Here is a 15356-nt window from a genome sequence, read left to right on the forward strand (position 1 = left end):
GGCCAAAGCTTCAGCTGCACACAAACACGTGTCAAGCCCCTCCCTGCTGTGAAATCCCCTTCCCAGGCCATATAACTGTTTCAGGCTCCACGCACAGTGCGCTGCAACAGTGGGGTCTCTCGTCCAGTCCCACTGATGTTGAAAACATACTCAGACAGGAACCAAAAGGCTTTGATCCCTCTCACAGAAATCACGGTCGAAAATGTTTGCTGGCCCCAGTGGATTGAGTGACTGTCAGACATTGACATCAAAATGAGGACCGGAGATGCTGGAGAGTCAGTCGAAAAACGTGGCGCTGGAAAAGCACAGGGGAGTCAGGCAGCATCCGAGGAGCAGGAGGGTCAATGTTTCGGGCATAAGCCCTTCATTTGTTGATTTTGAAACTTCCCTCTTCAAATCTTCAAAAACTCTGTCAGAATAGATTACAAAGCTCATCACTGCCAGTGCAGGGTAGAAATTCTGAACAAGCAATTCTACTTTTTGCAGAACATTCCTTTCTTTTGTTATTCCACAAAATTGAAGGCACCATCCCACTTTCTCTCCCCCTTTGTGGTCACTCCGCTCTAACTAATTCTCCTTAAGGTGCTGATTCAGGATCTTTCAGGGGCGGAAAAGCAAAAACATCAAGACTGACATCTCTCTGAATTTTGAATACTTCCACCTGAAAAGCTAATATCTTTCACAACACTGGGATCTGCTGAGAGTGAGCAGGTCTGATTTTGGGAAGCAAAAAGAAAGTGTCAATTCAGGGTGAACCTGCCACGCAGCTTCTTGAGGAACAACCAGACACAAAATGGTTAACGTCCCCGGGAAGGTGGGAGCAAAATGAGACATTAGAGAGAAAGTGAACCTATTGACGTGGCAAATGTTAGTGGAAAGCCTGAGTCATAGAGATATATAGCACAGAAACAGACCCTTCTGGTCCCATACTGACCAGATATCCTAAATCAATCTAGTCCCATTTGCTGGTATGTGGCCTATAGCTGGGTTCAACCCCACCCCCTGTCCTGAGACCTTGATGCCTCCAAGCTGACCCTCAAAGGTTCGGTTTGTCCCTCCATTCTTTCCCAGTTGTCTTTTGTAGGTTTTGAAAACTTTCCCAATCTTCTGAGCATAGGATTTGGGAAGTTATGTTGTAGCCGTACAGGACATTGGTAAGGCCACATTTGGAATACTGTGTGCAATTCTATTTTCCTTACTATCAGGAAGATGTTGTGAAACTTCAAAGTGTTCAGAAAAGATTTACAAGGATGTTGCCAGGGTTGGAGGATTTGGGAGACTAGGGCTGTTTTCCCCTGAGCGTTGGAGGCTAAGGAGTAACCTATAAAATCATGAAGGGCATGGATAGGATAAATAGACAAAGCCTTATCCGGGGAAGGGGGTCGGGGGGAAAGAGTCCAGAACTAGAGGGCATATGTTTAGGGTGAGAGGGGAAAGATATAAAAGAGACCCAAGGGACAACTTTTTCACACAGAGGGTATTACGTGTATGGAATGAGCTGCCAGAGGAAATGGTGGAGGCTAGTACAATTGCAACATTTAAAAAGACATCTGGACAGGTATTATGAAGAGGAAGGGTTTGGAGGGATATGGGCCAAATGCTGGCAGGTGGGACTAGATAGGGTTGGGATATCTGCTTGGCATGAACGGGTTGAACTGAAGGGTCTATTTCTATGCTGTACATCTCTATGACTAGTTGGACTAAAGGGTCTGTTTCTGTGCTGTATGACTCTGGAACTGGTCTTAAAACCATTTTCTTGCCTTCCTCCACAAAATCCACTGCTGTGTTGTTCAAAAATCAGATGAACTCAGCCTTGAATATATTCAATGACCCCCTAACTGCAGGAAGACATCCCCATTTCTAAACTCAATTCCTCTTGCTAATATACACTTGCCTTGCTGATTGCTTGCTACACCTGTCTGACAAATGACAGTGACTGGTGGTGAAGGACGCTGAGGCCTCTTTGTCCATCCACACATCATTCCTGATAAAGGGCTCGTGTCCAAAACGTCAGCTCTCCTGCTCCTCGGATGCTATCTAACCTGCTGTGCTCTTCCAGTCCCACACTTTTTGACTCTGATCTCCAGCATCTGCAGTTCTCACTTTCTCCACATTCAAATACATCTCCATTTAAACAATGCACCTCCTTTCTGCATTTTTTTTCCACAGCCAAGGGTATAACTTCATATTGTGGTACTGCATTTGCCATGTGTTTACCAATTGTGGTCTTCTCTATATCGGAGAGCGAGTGCAAACTTGGGCAACGCTTCGCCGAGTATCGCAGCTGTGTCTGCCGAGGGCGACCAGACCTCTCAGTAACCACCCATTCCAATTTCCCTTCCCACCCCCTTTCTGACATGACCATCTTTGGCCTCCTCCATTACCACAACGAATCTCACCGCAAATTGGAGGAACAATACCTCATCTTCCGGGCAGCCTACAGCCCAAAGGACTCAACGTTGAGTTTTCCAATTTCAGAAAAACCTCCCTCTCCATTCCCATCCCCGTCCTCCTCCCTGCCACCAACCAGATTTATTCCTCCCATTGACCAACCAGGTCGTACCCTCTAACTGTCTCAACCTATCCCCACTTCACCACCACCCCCTTTTATCTGCAGCTTCTGCACCCAGCCCCAGCCCTGAAGAAGGGTTACACCTGATACGTCGACTTCTCTACCATCTGATGCCTCCTGCCTAACTATTTTGCCAATTAAGATACAGACTTGGATCAACGTTTCTGGAGTCTGTCCCTGCCGAATTCACTCTCTTGCCTTTTAGTTGCTGCAAGTCTACAATTGAACCACAGAATGAAAAAAAATGGAAAAGGTGGCGAGATAAGAGAGTGCCATACTCACATATCTGGGACACAGGAAGGAATTTGCAGTCTGGGTAAAGCTCAATCTTTATTCAGAGATAGAGGATCAGGAGTCGCAGCTTGAGAAGCTCATGGTCCAACTTCCGCATTCAGACAATGGGATTGCTCTGATTGGCAGGAGGACCAGTCTCCTTCCAGTCCTCCAATGCTGCCTATTGGAGGCTGAAAGGTCACTATGGCAAGATGAGATGACAGTCAGTAAAGTTCGCCTCACCTGCTAAATATGATTGACAGGATTGGGACAATAAATATTGGGACATGACATTAAATACCTAATTAATTAAATACCTAATTAATAATTAGTAGAGTCAGCCTGCTTGAGACTATTGATAATAAATATCTAATCATGACATTAGGAAAATATTAAGTAGGGTCTGGAATGCAAGACCATTGTTCCAAAAGCTGACACTAAATCTCTAACCGTGACATTAGAATAACATTAAGTAGAGTGTAGGAAAAACTATAAGGGCGCAACTAAAGAGATAATGGGAACTAACATCATGGTTTATTTTTCTTCACTACCACCTAAGTGCGGTAGTGCTTATTTTTTCCCCAGCACCCATGGTGTGTGTGTGCAGGTGTGAGACACAGTGAAAGACACAAAGTGCACGAATCTTTATTCAATTTCCACCACCAGGAAGATAGGAAAATACCCGAGAGGCCAGTGACAAATACTACCCTTCACATCAAAGGGCAGTGCTGTGTGATCAAAAACAGTGAAGGGGAGGGGAGGGAAACATTGCTGGTTTATTGTGTAGCTAGCGTGAGGTATTTTGATTAATATAGTTGAACATGCTGATAAGCTAACAAACACACTGCTCAGCTGGAGACAGTGCTGCCCCCTCTGTCCAGGAGTAAATGCTGGAAAGGTGGTATTGTTCATAGGGAGGAAGATGGTCTCCGGCTACACTCTGATATCTATCAGCTGGTAAATGGGGCAGAACTATGGAATTTAATCTCCAGGCAGTTTGGGAAATTTAATAAGGGAAGGAAGTAAGCAATAAATAGTAGATCCCTACAGAGTGCTGAGGAACAAAGGGTCCTTGCTGTCAAAGTTCAGAGATCCCCGAAGGTATCAGTACAGGTAAAACAGGGGATGACGAAGGCATAGATTTGTACTTTTTCACACATAGGGTGGTGCGTGTGTGCAATGAGCTGCTGGAGGAAGTGGTGGAAGTTGGCACAAATACAATTTTTAAAAGGCAGCTGGATGGGTATGTGAATAGGTAGGGTTTAGAGGGATATGGGCAAGTGCTGGTAAATAGGATAGATTAATTTCAGATATCTATTCAGCATGGACGAGATGGACTGTTTCTGTACTGTACAGCTCTATGGCCATCCACTTCATTTTGAAATGTTTTGGAACACCCTATTAGGGTTCAGAGTGTGCCAGGTCCTGACACCTCCCTCCTCACATCTCCTGTGTATTTTAAATCAATAGTACCGTTTGCATGTTACTGGGTTAGTACTTTAAACACAGACACATACAATATAATCAGAATTTCTATTCGGTACAGAGAATGATGACTTGTTTCAACTTTGCTAACAGGGTATCAGAAGGGGAGGATCTGCAGACAGCAATCTTGGAAGAAATTCCGAAACAAGATCTGACAGGGTCACTCAATATCATTGGGGGGGTTGAGTCTGGAAAGAGAAATCCATTCGACCTGCTTCAAAAGGTACTGGACATCAGTGTGAGCAGAGGAGCACTCAGAGAGGAACACACCAGTGAACTGAGCTTTAACTGGTTACACAGAATGAGTGTATGTGTCCCAGTGAACTGACAATGGGAAGGAGCTTTAACCAGTTACACAGACTGAGAGGGGGGCTGGGGCATTTATTTTACCCCTGGAGCATCAGAGCCTGAGGGGTGACCTTAGAGAGGTTTATAAAATCGTGAGGGGCATAGATAGGGCAAATAGCCTAAGTCTTTTCCCCCCAGGGTAGGGGAGTCAAAAACTAGAAGGCATAGGTTTAAGGTGAGAAGGGAAAGATTTAAAAGGGGCCTAAGGGACAACTTTTCATGCAGAGGGTTGTGCATGTATGGAATGAACTGCCAGAGGAAGTGGTGGAGGTGGGTACAATTGCAATGTTTAAGAGGCGTTTGGTTGGGTATATGAATAGGAAGGGTTTGGAGGGATACGGGCTGGGTGCTGCCAGGGGGGATTAGATTGAGTTGGGATATCTGGTCAGCATGGGTGGGTTGGACCGAAGGGTTTGTTTCCATGCTGTACATCTCTATGACTAGCACTCGGAGCATGGCTCCTTCATCAGGTGATTGTGGAGAATAAAATCATAAGGCACAGAATGGATGGAAAAACATTACAGTGCACTGAAATGATATATTGAAAAACCCTGGATTGTTAAGTCTTTCATCTTTTAGTATGGGCTGCTCGTATCATTCATTTGTAAATCGTGGAATTTCCTGAAAGACATCTTCTTGAAATAACTCAAGGTTTTATTACAAAAGGTGACATCTCAGCTCTGACAATGTATTAAATGTGTGAAGTCAGGATCTGTCTGTATCCCAATCAGACTGGTTCTATTTCCAAAGTGGAATTTACAAAATATTACATGGATTGACTGCCTGTATATTGTGCACTTTTTGAGAAAAATAGAATGTATCTGCAAATACAAATTCACCCCCATGGATGTATGTGTGTGAATGAGACAGAGAAAAGTCTATTTTGTGCTGTATATCCCGATGTCTACTCGATAACAGATGCTTTAATTCTGCTGGTGTAAATATTGTTGTAAATCATAGCTGGGTATGAATAGTTAGATGTTAGGGTGAGAGAATGCCTCAAGAGGGGCACTATAAGAATCGTGGGAGAGCCCTATTTCTGGTTTACTTCCTCATGAACAAATATTAAGCATGAGCATTTATTTATTTTTAATTTTGTTCTATTTTTCTTGTTTGATTCCTGGCTAGGACTACACTCTGTGTCTGGATGGTTGACAGGCTGGGAGATCGTGGCTTGGGTCTTGATTGACCGAACGTTTTATTGTTCCAGAAGGTGTAGGAGTGGGGGGTCAAAGCTTCAGCAGAAATCCAGCAGAGCAAAGAACAGACCAATATCTTAGTCTGTGAGAACAGAGACATCAGAGGACAGAGAAATCAGGTCCTGAATCCAAGCTGACGCCAGACTTCCCTGTGATTAGTGCTTTGATGAGCAGCGCCAAGCCTCTACCTTCACCTAGCTTCCCATTTTCCTGATGAAGGGCTTATGCCCGAAACGTCGATTCTCCTGTTCCTTGGATGCTGCCTGACCTGCTATGCTTTACCAGCAACACATTTTCAGCTCTGATCTCCAGCATCTGCAGACCTCACTTTCTCCTCCCATTGACTACCACCTCGATGTTCAGGATCCAACCTTGTCATCCTGAAGCCATGCCTCTGTAAGGAGTCTCAGATCATAATTATTCTCTTCAATGTGTGCAGTCAATTTTGTTACAATGCACCACACCATTCAGAAACATCGTTTTTAGTTTCAAGTTTTGTGATTTTCAGAATCCCGTTTTGATTGCTGGTACATTTACTCACCTTGTCCCTAAATATCGTTCTCTGATGTTCATTTTCCACATCACTACATTTCTGATTGGCCATGCTAAATTGCTCATAATATCCAGAGATGTGAAGATTAGGTGGGTTAGCCATGGGAAATGCAGGGTAATAGTTTCATAGTAAACAAAGTAGGAGTTGGCCATTTGGCCCATCGAACCTGCTCCACCATTCATTACGATCATGACTGATATATCCACTGTATGAGATCCTTCTCACTGCATTGTCCCAACTACCCTTAATTCCCCAACCACGCAAGTACCCATTCAACTGTGTTTTGAATATACTTAATGAAGATGCTGCTACTGCTTCATTGGGCAGAGAATTCCATAGATTGACTGCTCTCTGGGAAAAGCAGTCCCTCCTCATTTCTGTCCTAAATCTACTCCCCTCAACTTGAGGCCTGGTCTCATCCACCAGCAGAAATGACTGGATAGGGTAGGGCTTCATCCCCACAGTGCAATGAATTCCCACTTTCCACCAAACTCTCAGATGTACTCACTCACTCAGTTGCTGTCTCACAAACTAAAGACTTCATTGCAACTTCTTTTGCTCCCAGTAAGGGAACAACATCTTGGAAAGCTGCTCTGAAAGTCCAACCACACTCTGCATTCACCGAAGACAATTCCAGTGTTACAGCACAGAAACAGACCTTCCGGCCCAACTCGTCCGTGCTGGGGGGAATATGTTAAGTTAGATATGCTTGCAAGCAGTTACAAGTAGCTGCATCTTGCTTCTGCAAAAATCGCAAGGCAGAATCATGAGGGTATATTCCAAGAAATAACTAACTGAAAAGGGAGGTGGTCGACTGGTAGAAGCAGGCGTATTAACATGACAGTAGCAATGGTCACGCACATAGGGAGTTAGTAAGAAGAGGATAACCAAATAAGACCCTGTGTTGCATCAGCAAAAGTAATAAGACCCAGTTATCGGTTGGGGAGGGGGGGGCGGGGTTGCACGCTACAGACAGATGTGGTAAAACGATTAGATTAGCTGAAGTAAGGGAGTCTGGAACAAACTCAATCTTCATTCAGAGAGCGAGCAGCAACTTCCGAAGCTCCTGTTCCAACTTCTGCATTCAGACAATAGGAAGGCTCTGATTGGCAGGAGGACCAGTCACCTTCCGGTCCTCCTGAATGGCCCATCAAAAGAAAGTCGCGAGGCGTGCCTTGCGGGCACTGAGGAGCATGCGCAATTTCATCCAGACGCCGGCGAGCACGCGCAGTATGCTCTCTGGCGATGAGGCTGTGACTGAAAGGATTTAAGTGTCTAAATGCCAAGAGAAATAAAAAAGGGGAGATGCATATTTTTTCCCCCCCTGCGATATTTACCTTTCCTATACGCCCCATGACTTTATAAATCGAAATAAGGTCACCCATCAACTTGTGGTCGTCGATAGGGCGAACAGAAGTGTACTCAGTCCTCTCCACGTGGTCTCACCAATATCCTGTACAACCTCAACGTGATGTCCCAACTCCTGCACTGAACGGTGTGAACAATGAAGGAAAGTGTGCTAAACGCCTCTTTCACAACCCAGTCTACCAATGATGCAACTTTCAAAGAACTATGTCCCCGATTTGGAGATGCTGGTGTTGGACTGGGGTGTACAAAGTTAAAATTCACACCACACCAGGTGATACTCCAACAGGCTCATTTGCAAGCATTAGCTTCTGGAGCGCTGCTCCTTCATCAGGTGGTTGTGTCTTATGATCCTGCTCCACAAACACCCCATGTCTTTACCTGTCGCTCTCTCAGACACACACACACACCCTAACACTCACACCATCTCTCAGGCTTATACGCCATCTCACACACACTTCATTAGCATGCATGCATAAACTCGCATGCACGCACACACACACTCATGCAGATACAATTACACATAAATCAATGGGGTGAATTTCCATTTGCAGAATTATATTTGCAGATATATTCAATTTTGCTCAAAAAGCACACAAACTGCAGGCCGTCAATCCATGTAATATTTTATAAATTCCTACTTTGATTAATAGAACCAGTCTGATTGAAGATTGGGACACAGACACTTTTGTGCAGTGTCTGAGCTGAGATGTCACCTATTTTTACAAAACCTTAAATCATCTCAAGAAGGTGAATTAAAAGTAGTTCGGGGGATTACATATTAATGAACTGAATCCTGGAACCCATGGTAAAAGATGAAAGATTAATCTGCAATCTAGATTTGTTCAATATGTCCTATCTGTTGCATGACAGTGTGATCTTTTGCTATAAATTCTGTGTCTAATGACCCTGCTCCATAGCTACCTGATGAAGGAGCATCGCTCTGAAAGCGAATGCTTACAAATAAGCCTGTTGGACGATTAGCTGGTGTTGTGTGATTTTTAACTTTATCCACCCAGTCCAACAGCGGCACCTCCACATCGTTTCCAGTGGACACAGCCCACACCTCCCAGTGCTGCCAGGAAACTGTACAATGCCGATGGCATGATGTAGTATCTGGACTCCTGAAAAATTTACAATTTCTAACAATACCGGTTACTCATTCACTGCTGCAACCGATACACAACATTGGAAACATAGTACAGGAGGTTGTAAGAAATGAGCACAGCAGGTCAGGCAGCATCCAAGGAGCAGGAAAATCAACGTTGCCTGACCTGCTGTGCTTTGCCAGCACCACACTAATCTTGAATCTGATCTCCAGCATCAGCAGTTCTCACTGTTGCCAGTAAGAAATGAGCAGTTTTAAAACAAAAACCTGTTGAGTTCAAAGCTCTCAATGAGAGGCTGAGCTCGGTGTGAAGTTTAGGTAATCTTTGTTCTGACCCAACTTTGTTACAGCTTCAGAATCTCTCAACAGAAAGGCATAGAAAAAGTAGCAATGTTTTAAAAACAGCTCAAGGTCAAAGTGCACACACTCCCTCCAACCCCTCACTTTCTTCATTATTGGTCACCACCAAGTTGTCCCTTTGTAATTGGATCCTTGCTAGAGCCTTCACCCAGAAGAAGTTTTGCCTCACTCAGGAACTTCAACCTGTATCCTGTATCCAAGTAAGTTGGATGGGCAGTGTAGAGTCAAATACACTGCTGTGGGTCTGGAGTCACGTGTCGGCCAGACTAGGTAAAGGAGACAGCTGGGATGTCTGAGAGAATCCTCTCCCACAACAAGTTTCCTTCCCTAAAAAGGAGCTGAGTGAATCAGATGGGGATTTCTTCCATCCCAACCCCACTGACAACGGTTTCACTCCAGATTTCTGACCATATTCCAATTCCACTAGCTGCTGCGGTGGGATTCAAACCCAGGAATCCCCAGAAATGGTTTGATAGTCCAGTCAATAATGGCACTCGGCTGTCATTCCTTCAATCACCCTGCGATGGTACGTGAACTTGCTGGTGGCTCCGCAGGTAGGAGGAGCGGGTGAAGGCCTTCCCGCATTCAGGGCAGCTGAAGGGCCGCTCCCATCTGTAGACCCATCGGTGCCTCAGCAGGTTGGAGGCCTGGGTAAAGGCCTTCCCACACTCAGGGCAAGGAAATGGCCTCTCCCCCGTGTGGACCCGCTGGTGGGTCAGCAAGCTGGAGGACTTGCTGAAGGCCTTCCCGCACACAGTGCAGCTGAAGGGCCTCTCCCCAGTGTGGATCCGCTGATGGGTCAGCAGGTGGGAGGAATGTCTGAAGGCCTTCCTGCAGTCGGTGCAGGGGAATGGCCTCTCCCCGGTGTGACTGCGCTGATGAGTCTCCAGGGCAGACGGAAAATGAAAGCCTTTCCCACAGTCGCCACACTTCCACGGTTTCTCCATGGCCAACGCTTCAGCCACACACAAACGGGCGTGAAGCCTGTCCCCACCTTGAATTCCTCTTCCCAGGCCGTATAGCTGTTTCAGACTCCACACTCAGTGCTCCATCCCACTCTCTCTCCCCCTCTGTTCTCACTCCGCTCTAATTCCCCTGAAGGTGCTGATTCAGGATCTTACTGGGGCAGAAAAGCAAAAACATCAAGACTGACATCTCTCTGCATTTTGGATGTCTCCACCTGAAAGTTAATATCTTTCATAACTTTTGTTACAATGCGGCACACATTCAGACACACCAGGTATCGTTTCAGGTTTTGTGACATCAGGATCCAGTTTCGATTGTTGGTCCATTGGTGATGCTGTTGCTTGGTGACGGTGAGGCTCCCCCGGCCCCGCCCATCACCCCGTGCAGACGTCACGCGGGGGCGAAGGCGGTTGGGAGGAGAAGTCGCTCGAGCGGGGAAGCGGCGGGAGGGCGGCCGTTAGGAAAATGGTGCTGCGCGACCCAGGGCAGACACCCGTCACTGGGCTTGTGCTTTTTACCCTCACTGTTTGTTTTTAATTCCTTGTACTTTTCACCCTTGTGGACTAATCTAATTTATAGATTAAGGTGGATTGGCCCTGCTAAATTACCCATAGTGCCCTGGGATGGGTAGGTTAGGGTGGATTGGCTATGCTAAATAACCCATAGTGCCCAGGGATGTGCAGGTTAGGGTGGATTGGCTATGCTAAATTACCCATAGTGCCCCGGGATGGGCAGGTTAGGGTGGATGAGCCGTGGGAAATACAGAGTAAGGGGGTGGGTATGGGTGAGATGCTCTTCAGAATGCCAGTGTGGAATAGATGGGCCGAATGGCCTGCTTCCACATTGTCAGGATTCTATGACACCCCCCCAAAAAAGGAGCATTTTATCGGCATCTATCCTGTCAAGCCACTTTCAGAATTCTACTGGTTTCAATAAGATCACTTCCGATTCAGAGAGGTATACAGCACAGAAACAGATCCTTCGGTCCACCTCGTCCATGCTGACCAGGTTTCCCAAACTAAACTAGTCCCACTTGCCTGCATTTGGCCCATATCCCTCTAAACCTTTCTATTCATGCACCCATCTGAATGTCGTTTAAATGTTGTAACTGTACCTGCATCTACCACTTCCTCAGCAAGTTCATTCCACACACAAACCACCCTCTGTCAAAACGTTGCCCCTCGGGTTCCTTTTAAATCTCTCTCCTCTCACCTTGAAAGAATATGCCCCCTAGTTTTGAGCTCCCGACGCGAAGGAAGAACTGTATTCAGTCCTGATTAATCTTTACCAAACCCTCTCTAACAGTCTCCTTCCTATTACAGGGCCACCAGAACTGTACCCAGTACTCTAAACCACTCTGCCTACCAGTGATACAACTTTCAAAGAACTATGTACCTAACCCCCCACCCCATGTCTCGGGTTTGGAGAGATAAGGGCCGGGTGCTGGCAGGTGGGACTAGATTGGGTTGGGATATCTGGTCGGTGTGGATAGATTGGACCAAAGGGTCTGTTTCCATGCTGTATATCTCTATGACTCTATGTCTCTCTCTTTTACAATATGACCCAGGGTGCTACAATTAACTGCACTTCCTTGTTTTAGTAAAACGTAAACCCTTGCGTTCATACCTATCTCATACACACATATACCAAGCGTCTCACAGACATATACTCTATCACACTCACACTTTACGAAACGTGCGCGCGCGCCCACGCACACACACGCGCACACACACGGGGTGAATTTGTATTGGCAGAATATTTGCAGATACATTCAATTTTGCTTAAAAAGCGCACTGTCTGCAGGCACTCAATCCATGTAATATTTTATAAATTCCTACTTGGGAAATAGGATCCCAACCTTGAATTAGACAGGTTCTGACAGACTCGAACCTCACACCTTTAAGGCATTGTCTGAGCTGAGATGTGACTTTTTTAAAAAATCAAACCTTAGATCATCTCAAGAACATGACTTGAAAGATGTTCAATGATTTACATACGAACAAACTGAAACCTGCAACCCATTCTAAAAGATGAAAGACTTAACAGCAATCTAGGTTTCTTCAATATATCCATGACATAGTGATCTTTCGCTATAAAATGTAATGTCTTTCAATCCTGCTCCACAGCTACCCAATGAAGGAGCAGCACTCCAAAAGCTGGTGCTTTCAAATAAACTTGGTGTTGTGTGAGTTTTTAAATTTTACCCACCCCAGTCCAAAACCGGCACCTCCACATCTAGTGAACACAGCCCAAACGTCCCAGTGCTGCCAGGAAACTTTACAATGCTGATGAAATGACGCAGTACCTGCACTCCTGAAAAATTTACAATTTCTAACAATACTACCTACTCATTCACTGCTCCATCTGATACATGACATTGGAAACTCAGTGCAGGAGGCTGAAAGAAATGAGCAGCTTTAAAACAAAAACCTCTTGGAGCTCAAAACTTTCAATGAGAGTCTGAGCCCGGCAGTAAGTTCAGGTAACCTTTATTGCGATCCAGCTTTGTTACAGCTTCAGATCCCCCCAGCAAAAAGGCAGAGAAAAAGTAGCTACTTTTCAAACAGCTCAAGACCGAAGTGCGCACACATACCCCCACAACCACACTTTCCTTAGTCTTGGTCACCACCGAGTTATCCCTTTGTAATTGGATTCTTGGTACAGCCTTAACCTGTGGGAAGTATTGTCTCACTCAGTAATTTCAACCTGTATCCTGTATTCAAGTAAGTTGGACAGGCAGTATCGAGTCAACCACACTGCTGTGGGTCTGGAGTCATGTGTAGACCAGCCTGGGTAAAGGATGCAGCTGGAACGACTGAGTGAATCCTTTCCCACAACAGCAGTTTCCTCCCCTAAAAAGGATGTGAGTGAATCAAATGGGGGTTTTCTCCACCCCGCAAAAAATGGTTTCATCGTTAGATTCTGAACTCCAGTTTCTGACCAAATTCCAATTCCGCCATCTGCCGTGGCCGGATTCGAACCCAGCAGTCCCGAAACTGGGTTGATAGTCCAGTCGATAATGGCATTTGGCCGTCGCCGCTTCAGTGCGTCCACAGTAGGGAGGAGCAGGTGAAGCCCTTCCCGTACTGAGAGTAGGTGAACGGCCTCTCCCTGGTGTGGAGACACTGGTGGGTCAGCAGCTTAATCGAGCAGGTGAACCCCTTCCTGCACTCGGGGCCCCTGAAGGGCCTCTCTCCACTAGTGGAGCTGCTCGTGCCTCTGCAGGTGGATCACCTGACTGAACCCCTCCTCACACTCGGGGCAGCTGAAAGGCCTCTCCCCTGTGTGGACCCGCTGGTGGGTCAGTAGGTTGGAGGAATTGCTGAAGGCCTTCGCGCAGACAGGACAGGGGAATGGCCTCTCCCCCGTGTGGACCCGCCGGTGGGTCAGCAGGTTGGAGGAATTGCTGAAGGCCTTCCCGCACTCTGTACAGGGGAACAGCCTCTGCCCGATGTGGATCCGCTGGTGCCTCAGCAGGGCAGAAGCCTGGGTAAAGTCCTTCCCGCACTTGGGACATCTGAACGGCCTCTCCCCCATGTGGACCCGCCGGTGGGTCAGCAGGGCGGAGGAATTGCTGAAGGCCTTCCCGCACTCGGGACAGCTGAAGGGCCTCTCCCTCGTGTGAATCCGCTGGTGTCTCAGCAGGGTGGAGGAATCGCTGAAGCCTTTCCCGCAGACATAGCAGGAGAATGGCTTCTCCCCAGTGTGGCTGCGCCGATGAGTCTCCAGGACAGACGGGACATGGAAACCTTTCCCACAGTCGCCACACTTCCACGGTTTCTCTACGAGGCAGGATTCCTTGGGTTTCTCCATGGCCAACGCTTCAGCCACACACAAACGCGTGTGGAGCCCCTCCCCACCGTGAATTTCTTTTTCCAGGCCGTATAACTGCTTCAGGCTCCACACTCAGTGCACTGCAACAGTAGGGTCTCTCATCCAGTCCCACTGATGCTGAAAACGTACTCAAACAGGAACCAAAAAGCTTTGCTCCTTCTCACAGAATCATAGTTGGAAAATTGTTGTCGTCCCGATGGATTGAGTGACTGTCAGACATTGATGTCAAAGTGAGGACTGCAGACAATGGAGAGCCCTTCATCTGTTGATTTTGAAACTTCTGTCTTCAGATCGTCCAATACTCTGTTAAAAAGAGATTACAAAAGTCATCATTGTCAGTGCAGGGTAGAAATTCAGAACAAGGAATTCTACTTTCTGTGGAATATTCTTTTCTTTTGTTATTCCACAAAATTGAAAGCACCATCCCACTCTCTCTCCCCCTCTGTTCTCACGCCGCTCTAACTAATTCCCCTGAAGGTGCTGATTCAGGATCTTACAGGGGCAGAAAAAGCAAAAACATCAAGACTAATGTCAAGATAAATCCACCTGAAAGTGAATATCTTTCACAACACTGGGATACTGCTGAGAGCGAGCAGGTCTGCCCCTCAGGTCCCCATTAAATCATTCCCCTCTCAGCTCAAACATTTGCCCTCTCGTTCTGGACTCCCATACCCAGGGGAAAAGACCTTGGATATTCACCCAATCCATGCCCCTTATGAACATCCCAATCCTCCGATTTCCCATCCATCTTTGCTATGTTATACCTTTTCCCTTTTGTCTTTACATGGTCCTTAACTTCCCTTGTCAGCCACAGCCAGCCCTGCCTCTCCTTAGGACCTTTCTTCCTTTCTGGAATGAACTGATCCTGCATCTTCTGCATTATACCCAGAAATACCTGCCATTGTTCCTCCACTGCCATCCTTGCTAGGGGATTGCACCATTGAACATTGGCCAGCTCCTCCCTCATACCTCCATAGCTTCCCTTATTCAACTGAAATATTGTCACTTCCGATTCTACCCTCTCCCTTTCAAACTGCAGATTAAAGTTTATTGTATTGTGGTCACCACCTCCTAATGGCTCCTTTACTTCGGGGTCCCTGATCAAATCCGATTTGTTGCACAACACCTGGTAGGCTCCAGCACAAGCTGGTCTAAGAATCCATCTCAGAGGCCCTCCACAAACTCCCTATCTTGGGGTCAAGTACCATCCTGATTCTCCCAGTCTACCTGCATGTTGAAATCCCCCATAACAACTGTACTAATATCTTTGCGACAGGCCAATTTCAGCTCCTT

The 15356-nt window shown here is 46.4% G+C and overlaps 1 protein-coding gene and 1 long non-coding RNA gene across 2 annotated transcripts in view; one reads left to right on the top strand and one right to left on the bottom strand.

Moving 5' to 3' along the window:
* The window catches only part of LOC148144460 (uncharacterized), a 587526-nt gene that overhangs the window by 216903 nt on the left and 355267 nt on the right, over window positions 1–15356 (top strand). The window lies entirely within an intron of this gene.
* LOC148144462 (uncharacterized) lies at window positions 5955–14042 on the bottom strand. The gene is made up of 4 exons (XM_087975728.1): window positions 13490–14042; window positions 9894–10188; window positions 7557–7705; window positions 5955–5959 (listed from the first exon to the last, which is right to left on the bottom strand). The coding sequence occupies exons 1-4, from the start codon at window positions 14040–14042 to the stop codon at window positions 5955–5957; spliced, it is 1002 nt and encodes a 333-aa protein (XP_087831854.1).

Source organism: Chiloscyllium plagiosum, unplaced genomic scaffold (assembly GCF_037043375.1).
Source record: "Chiloscyllium plagiosum isolate Xiang-an unplaced genomic scaffold, Cpla_swu_hap1 HiC_scaffold_27, whole genome shotgun sequence".
NCBI classification, from domain to species: domain Eukaryota; kingdom Metazoa; phylum Chordata; class Chondrichthyes; order Orectolobiformes; family Hemiscylliidae; genus Chiloscyllium; species Chiloscyllium plagiosum.

What these genes read in the sequence shown, in the direction of transcription:
- LOC148144462 (XM_087975728.1), bottom strand. Translation starts at nt 14,042, where the DNA reads ATGGAGAAACCCAAGGAATCCTGCCTCGTAGAGAAACCGTGGAAGTGT. An exon ending in GGAGAGGCCTTTCAGCTGCC is followed by an intron (nt 10,189 to 13,489) that starts CCGAGTGTGAGG and finishes CGTGGAAGTGTG; the next exon opens with GCGACTGTGGGAAAGGCTTT. An exon ending in CAGGCCTCCAACCTGCTGAG is followed by an intron (nt 7,706 to 9,893) that starts GCACCGATGGGT and finishes CTTGGCATTTAG; the next exon opens with ACACTTAAATCCTTTCAGTC.